Below are 13249 nucleotides of genomic sequence, written 5' to 3' on the forward strand. Positions count from 1 at the left end.
GTTGTTGCAATACAATGATCATCAGTTGAAACTTTGTACTGCATCTACTAAAAGTGACGGCTCTTTTAAAAGGTATGCAAACGATATACATTATAAATATTATGTTCTACATTTGCTTGTCAAATAGCATTTTTCAACCACTATATTTATCTTGTTGCAGTTAAAAAGATATTTTTACCACCGATTCAGATCAAAATAGGAATCGTTATATTCGTAAAAGCGGTAAACTCAGATGGAAACGAATTCAAGGAATTGAGTCGTACTTTTTCGCGATAAAACGGTATAAAAATACATGAAGTTAAATCCTTTTCCGAATGTATTTCTATTGAAAGTTCATTTTATATTATTTATTTTACATAAATATTTCAATGGATAGAACATTCGTTGTTTGATTGTGTATATACGGTTCCAAAATGCATTCATCGATATAGAGCTTATGCCATGGTATTGTTTAAAAACAGTTATTAAACATGTTGGAATTCATCGATCTGAAAATTGGGACAAACTATCTAAAGACATGTTTAACGATTTGCATCGTTTAAAGGTTCGAATGACATTAAAAATTTATTTTTTACTTTTCCAGATAGAAAAATTGGAGACCAATCACCAAATGGGAGAATTTTTTTTTAATTTTTAAGATAAATTAAAGACATTTTTTTTTTTTCAAAAAACCTGCGTTTTTCAAGTATCCAAAAATAATGAAAATTGCGGTATTTTCAGTTTTTTAATTTTTAACGCAAATAAACACCAAATTTTAAATGAAAATTATCCGAAAACGCTAACTAGCTTTTAAAAACTGTTGACAATAATGGATTCAGCGTCCTCGAATTAGGTTTATCCACCAGATCCGCAGCTTAACGTATTTTACAACTGTGTCATCACACTAAATTGTTAAACATGCAATGGGAAATGACGTATATACCATTATTTTAGCTTTAAATAAAAAAAACGTCAATTCTAATCCTCAGTGTTCCGTTTTAAAACATTGAAAACAAATATTCTGTAATTATCACATCTATTATTTACTATACATATTATAAAAACGCGTAGGCAAAGAAGAATTTATTTCTGTCATCATTTCTGTGCACATTTTTTTACTCTTCAAAGCACCGCCAAATTGTCGTTTTCTCTAACTTTCGTACCTAAAGGCATTTTTTCCGCTATACTGCTACCTGGGAATAATTTGTCTTGAGCTAAACCGCCGTTTTAATTTTGTTGTGTTTTGTAATAAACCGTTTCAGCTTTTTAAAGGCGTACCTAATTTTAAACAACGGAAATATTTCCAAACAATAAACTTTGTAAAAAGCATTTAAAAACCGTGGAACGTTTACGATGTAAAGCCGAGGGTAGTCGGATCATTTTTGTTTAAAATAAGCCTCTTAAAACGAAATGATCATAAAGTGGATATAAAGCAGAATATGACATTTTAACGAGAAATTTTGATGTGTTATTGATATGGTATACATTAGATTTACTAGAAATTGCAGTCTCTAATTAACTTTTTAAAGACAATTTTTATTATCACTTTTACGTTTTGAGTTCCTTCAATATAATAATATAAACGAGAGAGGATGAACTTGAAATAAAAGTGTAATGAAGTAAAAAAGTATACTAAATTCTCAGAAAATAAAGTAAAGTGGATGTGATTCCACAAAATAATAATATTTCCTTTAAAATGTATACTTACGATACTCTATACCCAAAACAACATCCCTAAAGTACGTCCAGGCCTTATCTTCATCCAATGGCGTATCGGTGGGAATCTCTAATACTTGCCCACCTTCTAGTAACTCAAACACAAGATATAAATGATCTTCAACTGGATCGTCCAAGACTTCCACCAATTTTACAACGTTGGGGTGGTCTAATTTTTTCAAAATTGCGATTTCTCGATAAACTTTTTGGAAGGGGTGGTTGATGGGCGACGAATTTGAGCGCCCGTCTTTACGTACCGGTGGCAAACGGCCGAACATGCCAGCTTTTTTAAGCAGTTTTTTCTTGGAGAGTATCTTCATAGCCTGTAATTAAGACAAGAATTTATTTTATAGCGTAAAAGTTTATTAAATCGATAAAAAAGCTATAAAATTATATTCAGATATGAACAAAGCGACTATGAAAGTTTCTGAGCATTAGTAGCTTGCTTTAAAAAAAACCAATATTTGTTTTACTCCGTTTTCTTACTCCAAAGAGTACGAAAACGCCGAAACTCGGTAATTGGAATGTTAACTCCATTCACGAAGAAACGACGATCCACAATGTAATACATTAAATGCACTGATTTAAAGTTAATATAATGAGACCAGATGGTCTAGATCTGGTGAAATTGAAACTGACTAAACCAAATAGTAGGGTTTTGTTCCTGTTTCGGATAGAATAATCGTGATGATGACAGCACTAGTATGATCAAAAACTCCTATGGAAGGTTGTCACTCCATCTTTTGCACGGTTGTCCGCTACTTCTTCTGCCGATTGGAGACTTATCTCTTGCTATTTTGACGAGACGGGTCTCGTCCATTCTCCTATGTGGTTATTCCATTCTTTTTTTCCATTTTGTGTCCATTCATTTATACACTATACATTACATTTTCTTCTAATGTCTTCACTTTTCTTTCGATCTTTCAGCGTATTTCCTCTAATTATTCTCAGTACTCTCATCTCTGCCGTTTCCACCATCAATTTCTATTTTAGTTTTCTGAGAAGATATTGTCATATTAAATTCTTTTGCTCTTATGTTAACTCTATGTACTGTATCCGCGTCACAGAGTGTTTTTATTTTTGTTTTCCGTTTTGCATTCTCTTCCTTTAACGTGAAATCTATGATTTTTTTCACAGGTAGACTGGGTATATATAATACAGGCCATATTATCAAAGGAAGGCTTAAATTAATATTTATTACATTAACCAGAAGATCCAAAAATTATTTATGAATTTAAGTTTGTATTTAGTTTTGGATTTCCCCCTCCCCCTGGAAGAAAAAAAAGAGGTAGACCTCGACACTCATGGAATTAAGGAATTAGAAGAGCGATGGAATCGAGAGGTTTGGAGGAGAAGCATGCCTTGGACTGGGAGGATTGGCGGTGGAGAACGGGAATACAATAAGTTTGGATTTAAAAGTACTATAAACATGCGAGAGATAATATTTCATAGGATTAAATAGGCAATAGTCAATGGGATTTATTGTACAACTCAATAAACCACCCTTTATTCCATAAATTACAAGAAGACCTTCGATAAGATTCGCTATAATGACACATACAAATAGTTACAAAATTATCCAAACATCAAATTTTTACTTCTCCAAAATAACGATTAGTGCCAATTTTGCTCCCAAAAAATGAGAAAATGAGAAATTATTTTTATTGTTTAGTCTATAAAAACGATTAGCAACGACGACACTGTTTAGAACGAAAAGTTAATAAACCGAACATATTGTGGTTCTGCTTTTCTATCTCCCATATCACTCCGGGTCAACTGTAAACAAATGAAAACTGAGTACAAACAAAGCATGCATATTTCTCTTTTGATTATGAATACAGAAGAGCTGTAGTGGTGGAAAATTACTTTTTGTAATAGTGTCTATTTTAAAATACAGGTAGGAATGTTTTCAAACAACGTTTTGCCTCGTTTGGCATTTTGAAATACTGTATTTTTTGTTGACTAAATGCTAAACATTATTAACATCATCACATAAATTTTACTGTTTAATTTATATAGGAATATCAAAAAGTACAATGCTAGAACTTATCTAATATACTATAATATGAAATAAACTTTTTCTTTTATTCTCAATTTAATTTAAATGCACAATACCTCACAACTTGTATCCAATTTTTTAGCAAGTCTGTGAATTTACGTATAAATTGGACTAGAAAACTCAGAGGAAAATCTCTAAATACGTTATACATTTAATTGAACTAGAGTTTGGACGAAGATTGATTGCCTCGGAGGACCATTTGCAATTCTCTGCATACGAAGCTGTTCTGACCTTTTTACATGATCATGCAATCTGACTAAATAAGTAATCAATAATGTGAGGATTACATTCGAATTATTACCTATAAATGTTTGTAATATTTGTCGTTGTTTTAACAAAGCATTATGTACGTTTTTGATACTTGCTCTTCAATAAAAGTGCTCTATTTTGTTTTATACTGTAACACGGTATGCTACAAAAAGAGCTTAAGAATATCTATACAAAAATAAATTGCCTCTACATCGTATACTACAACGTTGAGTCTTAATCATTTTTATGACCAATTTTCTTCCTTACTGCAATATAATAACTTTTCGATTGAAAACAAATAGCTTTTATTATCGCAGGATGTTGTGCAACGGCAATTATATGCACCATAAAGTTCAGTCTGCAATAAATTTGAGAAAATCAATTTTACTCCAAGCTGTTTACGTGGACACATAGAAAATTTTCCTTGTTGCACTGACATAAAGAGTATTGCAATTTTTCATATTTTGTTTATACAGTCCATAATTTTTCTTTATGTTGTATTTTCTTTTTAGAATTATGTATGATTGTTCCGTGGGTATAAGGTTATTTTTTTAATAAAATTGTGGAAGTGGTACTAATGTCAGAAAATGAAGAAACAGTGCATTGTTGAAATGTTTATATAAAAAAAGAGATATTTAATATTGCACAAATTAAACGACTTTCAAAGTACTTAGTCGCAACATGAAAATATGGGGGAAACTAACTGATAGACAGATTTAAGAACCTGGAATATCCTAAAATATTCACCAATTTGGATTTATGTCATGCATGTCCAAGGAAATGAGCAAAATATAGTCACTGTTATTACTATTTACAATTTTTTACGTTCTATATGGGTAAAATAACGAAAGTTATGCAAATTCATTCAAATTTTTTTCGTATTTATTATTTATTTACTATTTATTACCAATTTACTTGACAAATAATGGCATCAACACCCAACAATAGAGCCAGAAACATCGGCCACCAATTCACGGTTGATAACTCTACCTTTGAAGTAGTGGACAAATTCACATACTTAGGCTCCCTGATCACCAACGAGAACGTCATGACGGAAGAAATCAAGCGAAGAATAATCCTAGCAAACAAATGCTATTTTGGACTGTGTAGACATATGAGAAGCAGAAACTTAAGCCAAAAAACAAAAATAACCATATACAAAACTCTTATACAACCAGTGTTGACATATGGGTCGGAGACATGGACCATTTCCAAGGCAGATGAAAATCTTCTGCTTATATTTGAACGAAGCATCCTGAGAAGAATATTCGGTGGCATCTGTGAAAATGGTGTTTGGAGAAGGAGGTACAACTACGAGATATATCACAGATATAAACATATATCTGGTGGTAAAGACGTAGTATCCTTTATAAAAATAGGAATACTAAGATGGGCAGGACATCTGGCAAGATCACAACAGAACAACCCTCCTAGAATAATCCTTATGTCACAACCTGTGGGAAGTAGAAGTAGGGGTAGGCCAAAACTCAGTTGGGGGGATGGTGTAGATGAGGATGGTAGATAAATAGGCGCAGCAAACTGGCAACAGTTAGCAATGGATAGAACTGACTGGAGTAATAGACTTGGGAAGGTCGAGGCTCTTTTATAGGGCTGTAGCACCAATGATGATGATGATATTTCCTAAACATTCTGCAAATACATTAGCTTTTTTATTGTCAGTCTGTGCCCAGCTTCCATCAGGTTTTATTATTATATTTTTATTGTTTTATTTTATTATTATTGGAGGAATTGGTAGTGCCGGTTTTTTTGAATATTTTAGCTGCTTTTCACATAGAATAGTCATCTGGAGAGAGATTGTTAATATAAACATTAAAGGTGTCATTACCAGCTTGATTTAGCGCTGACGTTAACTGGTGTGTTAGTCTATTTAGCTGTGTCTTATCGAGTGGATTTCGGGACCTTTGCTATTTGGCACCCGCTCTCCTTTTTCGTTTAGAATTTGTTTGATACATAATAGCACATTGTTATTTTCAAGATTACCCTTTTTACTTTTAGGAGTATATTCCCAAGCAGCGTTTTGTATTACAACCGTTGGCTTTAAATTGTCCCCAGTTTGTTTTTTTGTTAGCTGGTCTTAATGGTTGTTGATGATATATTGTAGTTGTGCTTAATGTTATTATTGCAAATTTAAATATTACAAAATCTAGAAGATCCGGAATTTTGTTGTTATCTGCTGGCCAGTATTTTGGTTGCCCCGTTGATAAAAATAATGAATTGTTTTTGTGTAATAATCGAAGTAGGTTTCTACCTTTCGTTGTAGTTAGTCGTGATCCCCATAGAGTATTTTTGGCATTTCAATCGCCTGCTACCAGAAAGTGCGAGCCAAGAGTTTGGAAGAAGATGTCGTATTCTTCAACTAGGATATTATATCTAGGAGGTGAAAAAATAGCTGCGGCAATCAATGGCCACGAGAACGTTGTTATTTTGGTTGGAGTGCTCTGAATTTTATGTGTAGAATATTTTTGTAAAACTTTATGTTTAACAGATGATATGATTGCAGATCCTGCATGGGCTGTTCCGTCGGGATGGTGGGTAGATTCATTAAGTCAATTTAAACAGTTCAATTTGTTTTTTCAAAATTTAATCCTATAAGAAAATAACAAAAATAGAAGGATTCTAGGTCGCTTAAACGCTAGAAGAAGAGTGGTTCCATTAAATAGAATTGTTAAAGTTTTATAATTTGTTGCAAAATTTCAAGATTTTTAAGCTAATAAAATAATTATTACTTTTTTACATCGACACATCGAGTTTCAATTTTTTTTTATTTAAAGAGTTGGTATTTTAACGTAAATTTTAAAAAAAGTTGCCCTCCGACTCTGAAACGATATTAGTTCATTTTTTTAAACATTCCACACAGTTTCTCTCTACAAATCACAGCAGGCGAAATTTTACACAAATTTGAAAGACTTATTTACAAACTGTATTTACAGAAAAAATATTTATTTACTAACATATAGCATTATTAATAATTTTGTAATAATTATTAATTTAGTTATAATTTGTAATAATTTGTAATAATTATTAATTTAGTTATATTTATTATTATTTTTCTTATTATATTTAGTTATATTTATTATATTTATTATTATTTATTTAGAGTTGGCATTCAAATTTCCTACTGTCTGGATGTAGTAAAACTCGAGTAGAGACTTATATTCCCGGTTGGTAATTTAACAGCATTCACATGCTGCCATACAATTGAATACCTTCAAATGGTTACATCTATTTAAATTCAACTACTGTTTGGTTCTGAGGCTATTTAGCAAGTCCGAAAACTTATATGGTACAGCCAACTCCCCAAAATGATCCATTTTTAAGTTTAGTTATGATACACTAAATATGCTACCTATATGTAGAATAAAAATGTACGACCTTTTCATGATTCTATTTGATAGAAAAGTATTTTTCGATCATTTAAATGTCGCTCTAAATTTAAATAAAAAATTTGTTGACTGTAGCAAGTTTTGGGATACACAAATTGAGTTGTTTAAAAACTACTAAATGAATCATTTTGTTATTTTTATCACAGATATGATTATTCATTACATTCTCTTCTTTGGTGCAAAATTGAAAATAAAATCATTTTTACAAGGGTTATTAACAATTTATTCCATTTTAATTTTTATCTCTTTTTAACGTTTATTAAAAAACAATTGCAAAAAAAGCTTTTTACAATAGCTCATTTTTAAGGTTTTTTTTAATAATTCAACGGATTGTTATTTTAGTTTTATGATAAAACATAATGGTTTTAATTTATAGAAAAAATTTCAAAAAGGCAGCCTTTGTAAATTGTTAATAAATAAACATATACGAAAAAAATTTTGATGAATTTGCATAACTTTTTTTATTCTACCCATATAGAACACAAAAGAGTTAGGTACTAGTTACAGCGATTGTTTTGATAAATTCCCAATCTACTCATGTCTAATCAACAACAGATTCAATTTCCATTTGCTGCTGTAAAACTGTATGAATACAGAAACAAACGCTTATATGTTGTTAATTTACATAAAGGAAGCATAATTGTCCTAGAGTTCCTCGGGAAGCTCTGTGGTGTTCACTCAAAGTCCCATGTGAAAATGTGGAAAATTGTGGCAGATGTTTATAAAGAACCATTATTAGAACATTGAAGAAAACCCTTTCTTAAAAAATGTATCAGAAAACGCGACAAATTTTAATCGATGTGCATCCGCCAGGAATTTGGTCGAGCACACTCACCAAATATTAAAGTACTAATTCAAGAAAATGTGTTTTAGAACTACCAGAGGGCCATCCTAAACAATATTCTTTGAAAGTTCCTTTAATTAAGTATTATACTTTGACTAGACCTTTGCATATTTTTTAAACGAAGTAATATCATTTTTATAAAAAATAGTTGTAAAATTTTGAAAAAATTTTAAAAGTTGAAAAATAAGATTTTATTCCCTCTTTCACATGATAACAAATATTCAATCCAAAAGAACTATGACACAATAAAATATTTATTGGTACTTCTATATTAGTTTAGAAAACTTTCAATTTAATTTTTACAAAGGATTTTTTTTCCGATTAAAATAAAGATCAAAAAGTTTTGACACCCTCTCATTTACAAATCTATTTCGGACGTGTGTTGACAATATTGATTTTTTACCTCAACAATACAGACCAACGATTTGTAAAAACAAACGACTGCAATTAAAAGAAGAATGCACACAGTGAGCGTTGATTTGTAGAAATGTTAGGTCGTAGAGATAAAAAATGAATGGGCATGTATTTCCAATAGGTCTGTTTTTACAAATGATCATCTATTACAGGTTTTCTTTCGTACAAATAATAGATAATGTTAGAAAATCATGTGTGTAGAATTTATATAAATTAATAAAAACGACGTATACAAAGGAAAAGTAAACTTTTAAAATATAAATAAGTCAAGTGAAAAGAAAAAATAAAATATTTTAGTCTGGAGCAAATTTCTTCCGGAAGCTCATGAAAATATATCAATATATTAACTGAACAATATAATAGCAACTTTTTAATTTATGTTCTTACGAATAATAATATTCTAAGCTAAAATACATAAACCCGGTCTAGCTGTATCTATTATTATAAATCTAAGTAATAAAAATACTTACGTAATGAGTATCATCCTCCTCATTGTATGCAAGCTTCACAATTCCATACGATCCCTGTAAATAATAGAATTTTAAAATAGAAACTTTGTTTCATCTGACTATTAAATGTAATATAAGATATTAAACTAGCATTTAAAATGCAGAATTTTATAGTATTTTTTTTTTTAATTAGATGCATAGTAGTGGCATCATTTTAACACTTTTTTGTGGCAGTCCAGCGCTGTCTCGAATAGAGAGCTGGTCTATTTTTCATGCCAGTGGCCCTCGTCCGCGTTCCCTCTAACCCTGCGCCAGCGGTTGTAGACACGTGTAAACACATCGTTCCAGTCGGTAGTGTACCTGGTGGTGTGCCAGTGAGAACACCAGCTACTGGATACGTGTAAACGTGCCTGTCCAGCGCTGTCCTAGTCAAGCACTGTCATACCAGTGAGACTAGCGCCAGATACTGAATACGTGTAAACGTGCCTTTCTTCATGATTACAATGCTTAAAGTATTAGTAGAAAGATAATCTTTGAGCAAATTTTTCTTTTGATTTCTTTTTCTTATTTACTTTAATTTAGATATCTTTGTATATGTATAATTTAGTTTTTTTCTCTTACTTCAAACATTTTGTTTTGTTATTTTTGTTCTGTTTTTTTTTGTTGGTTTAATTTTTTTTTTAGTTTTGTATTTTTTCTTTTATTTTTTCGGTCCCACTTACAAAATCGAACTTGTTGCAGGTTGAACTAGGTTCGTAATTTGCAATTTCATTTTGCACCTCTTCGTGTGACTATATAAGCAGTACAATATATTAATATTCTTATTGAATATTATACAGTTTAAATTTATGGGCAGGTAAATTTTTTTATTAATTACTTCATTATAAAATATCTAACAGCATTATAAATAAACAGCAACGCTGATTTTAAAATGAAAACTTCTAAAGTCCTGCTTAAAAAACACTTTTCTAGACGGGTTCTTGTGTGGTAATTCAATTATAGTAATGAATCGCCTCTTTATGTATTGTAATCGCTTTATTAGAATCTGTATTGAAATTTTGTCGTCGTCTGTTCGTCCGACTTTCTGTGTCTTGGAATCTTATATATAGATTCCTCTTGGTTTCCAATAGAATCCTATTGAACTTGGTGTTGAAGGATTTGTTCTTATCTTATTCGTTTGTCTTTTCTCTTTCATAAAAAAAGGTCTAGTCTTGAAACTTAGGACATATTATATTCCCCCTAAAGACTAAAGACGAACTCTATTAAATTCGGGCAATAGGTTTTCTTTCTTAATTTCGATTTTGCTTTTTCGTTTTCGTAAGTCTTAGGTTTCTCTCAGTGAAAGGAAAAATATCCAACTTGGCGCCATAGATCTACTGTCAAGTTCAAGAATTCTGCCAGTCCCTCGAGATTCTGTCGAATCCTACCTATAAAAGTTTTTACTTCTGTCAGCACTCTTTTGACTGCAGCATTCATTTTTTTCTTCTAAAAAGGTAGGTATTTATTTTATTTAGGTTTATTTTCATAAAAGGTAAAAGGATCTTCCATTTAAAACACATAAAGAATAAAAAGGTAACAACCTAAATTTGCTCTAACAAAGCTACCAGAACAGTGTTCTCTACTACTAGAATCATAGTTAAAAACTTCTTCTCGTTTGTGGATCTTGACCTACTTAATAAAGTTCTTCCATGCTTCCCTGTCGAATAGTTTTCTTCGCCACTGCCTGATGTATATGGTTTTGAGATCTTCCTTGCTTCGGGTTTCCATCTCTCGATTACTTTTACAGGCATTCATCTGGCATTTATCTGGCATTCTTTCTAAGTGGCCAAGCTAGTTTAGTCTTTGTGACTTTACAAATCTAACGATATATGCGCTCTGCATTAATTCCTCCAAGTTATAGTTCATTTTTATTCTTCACGAACCATCGCTATAATGGGTTGGGCCAAATATTTTTGATTTTTTTCGGCGGTTGAAAGGGTCCACGTTTAACATGCATATTTGACCGCTGGTATAATTACTGCTTGGGAAATTATAAGCTTAGACTCACGATTCAGTACCTTACTTTTTATTATGTCTTCGTATGTATAAAAGCACTTATTACCGTTAAGAATCCGTGCTTGTATTTCTTGACTGACGTTGTTGCTGTCATTTCTTATTGAGCCTAGGTAGGGAAAGGTGGAGGCATATTCGTGGGTATGGTTGTCTACCTTTAGATTTTCATGTTGACCCGACTTTGTGCATTCCATATATTTTGTTTTCCTTTCATTTATATTTAGACCAAATAAAGCGGCTTCCCGTTCCAAATCTTACAGCTTTTTCGCTTAATACTTCTATTGTGGCTTATTATGGCAATATCATCAGTATATGCGCATATTTGAGTGGACCTTGTATTATTACAGCCATTCATGTCTAGTTTTCTGATAATAGCTTCCAAACAGTTATCAAACAGACGCTTCAAAATCAAACAGGATGAAGCATACTCTGATTTGAGACATATTAGGGCTAATGTCCTACAATGAAGTATCCTTGGACCAGTTCTGTACATTTTATACACTCTTAGACTAAAGTCCCTTGAATTAAACCCTGCTGAAATAAATCAGGATACTATGCCACATTCGCTAATGATGTAATATAGCATGAAATAATTATGAAGAATCAGAGAATAAGCTGCAGAACTGCTTGGATCGGATGAAAAAATTGACAAACTATAGTAAAATAAAGGAGGTCTAGGTTCACCACTTTGATGCCCACCACATCGGTTGGTGGGCATCATAGCAGGATCGGGTTTAAATCTGACCTGGCTCTTGGTTCCCACGCATCAGTTTTTCAGGCCGAGATCTTCGCGATCCTGGTATGTGCTCAGGAGATAATAGATAGGGCCCAGGCAGGACTATCTCTATATGCTCTGACAGTCAAGTAGCGCTAAGGGCTTTGGAAGCGTTTAAAGTCAGTTCTTAGCTGGTTCTTAAGTGTAGGGAAGCACTTGCTGATGTTGCGCCGACCAATAGAGTTATTTTACCGGCCACTGTAGACTCAGGCTTATCTTCATCTGCTTGGATTGGCGGATAGCCCATGGTAACGTCTTTGTAATGAGGAAGAGATAACCTGACGTGTCCTTTGGAAGAGCCCGGCACTAGCCTATCAGAGACTTGTGGCTTTCTGTAAGGGCACAAGGTTACTAAAGGAATAAACGCTCGGAACGACAGATTTGAAGCCCCTGTTGATTATAGCAGATATGGGAACGCGGAGCAGCCAGGGCAACAGAAACGCCCTAGACTAGGTCCTCACGGTCTAGTCCGTATGATAGGAGTAATACGATGGACTCGTTTTAGAAAATCTAGGTGTCTGAAAGACTCATAAATGAGAACTGTCCTGACCTACCAAAACCATAACAGGTAAAGAGTGCATGTTATAAACAAAAGACTAAAATTTAAATAAAAAATATCTATTGGTTGCTTGAACGTGACTTCAAATTATCCATTTATAACAAACTGCTGCTCTTCAATCAAATTCGCAAGCCTATTTGGAGTTGCGCAAGTAAAGGTAACTTACAGTTTATCCAACGTTTCCGGATAGTACAGAATATCATATAAGAAACAGTAACATCGTCTGGAAACATGAGTGAAGCAGTGAAATCACCAAAACACAGAGCAGAGTGTGGTAGTACTCACGTTAATATTTGTTCACGATAGTTTTGATAGTTTAGGTTGGAAAAGTTTTATCAGTAAACAGTTTCCAATATTACTTAGAAAGAAATATTAGAGAATATTAAAAAAACGTTGAAAAATAAACGGATTTTGAACTGCGGCAAATAAGAATTTTGTTGCAAATTAACAATGTTAAAAAATAATGTTGTAATTCGTATTTAATATTATTACATAAACTAAAATAGTCAACCACATAGTCGAAACTTTTTTATACGAACAATTTTATTATAATTTACAATGTGTAATAAATTAAAAATTCAACTGGCTTGTGTATATTATTTTATCTACCACAAGCAATATTTATCGTACAGAAAAACTATAACAAACATTTCGTGTTGAATGTTGCCACTAGATATTTTAAAACAATGTACTCAGTTGTTTTTGACGTAGATACAAATGCTATTTTACATGCTGATAAACATTTTTAC

At 32.1% G+C, this 13249-nt stretch overlaps 1 protein-coding gene across 4 annotated transcripts in view; it reads right to left on the bottom strand.

The window, feature by feature from the left end:
* Nucleotides 1-13249, bottom strand: part of LOC140437865 (calcium/calmodulin-dependent protein kinase kinase 1) — a 189363-nt gene that overhangs the window by 18398 nt on the left and 157716 nt on the right. For all 4 annotated transcript variants that reach the window (XM_072527653.1, XM_072527652.1, XM_072527656.1 and 1 more), the window contains 2 exons: nt 9136-9189; nt 1688-2018 (listed from right to left, as the gene is read on the bottom strand). In XM_072527653.1, the coding sequence (XP_072383754.1) occupies nt 1688-2018; nt 9136-9189 (385 nt within the window). The remainder of the gene's footprint in view (nt 1-1687; nt 2019-9135; nt 9190-13249) is intronic.

The sequence above is a fragment of the Diabrotica undecimpunctata genome, chromosome 3 (assembly GCF_040954645.1).
Source record: "Diabrotica undecimpunctata isolate CICGRU chromosome 3, icDiaUnde3, whole genome shotgun sequence".
In the NCBI taxonomy this organism is placed as follows: Eukaryota; Metazoa; Arthropoda; class Insecta; order Coleoptera; family Chrysomelidae; genus Diabrotica; species Diabrotica undecimpunctata.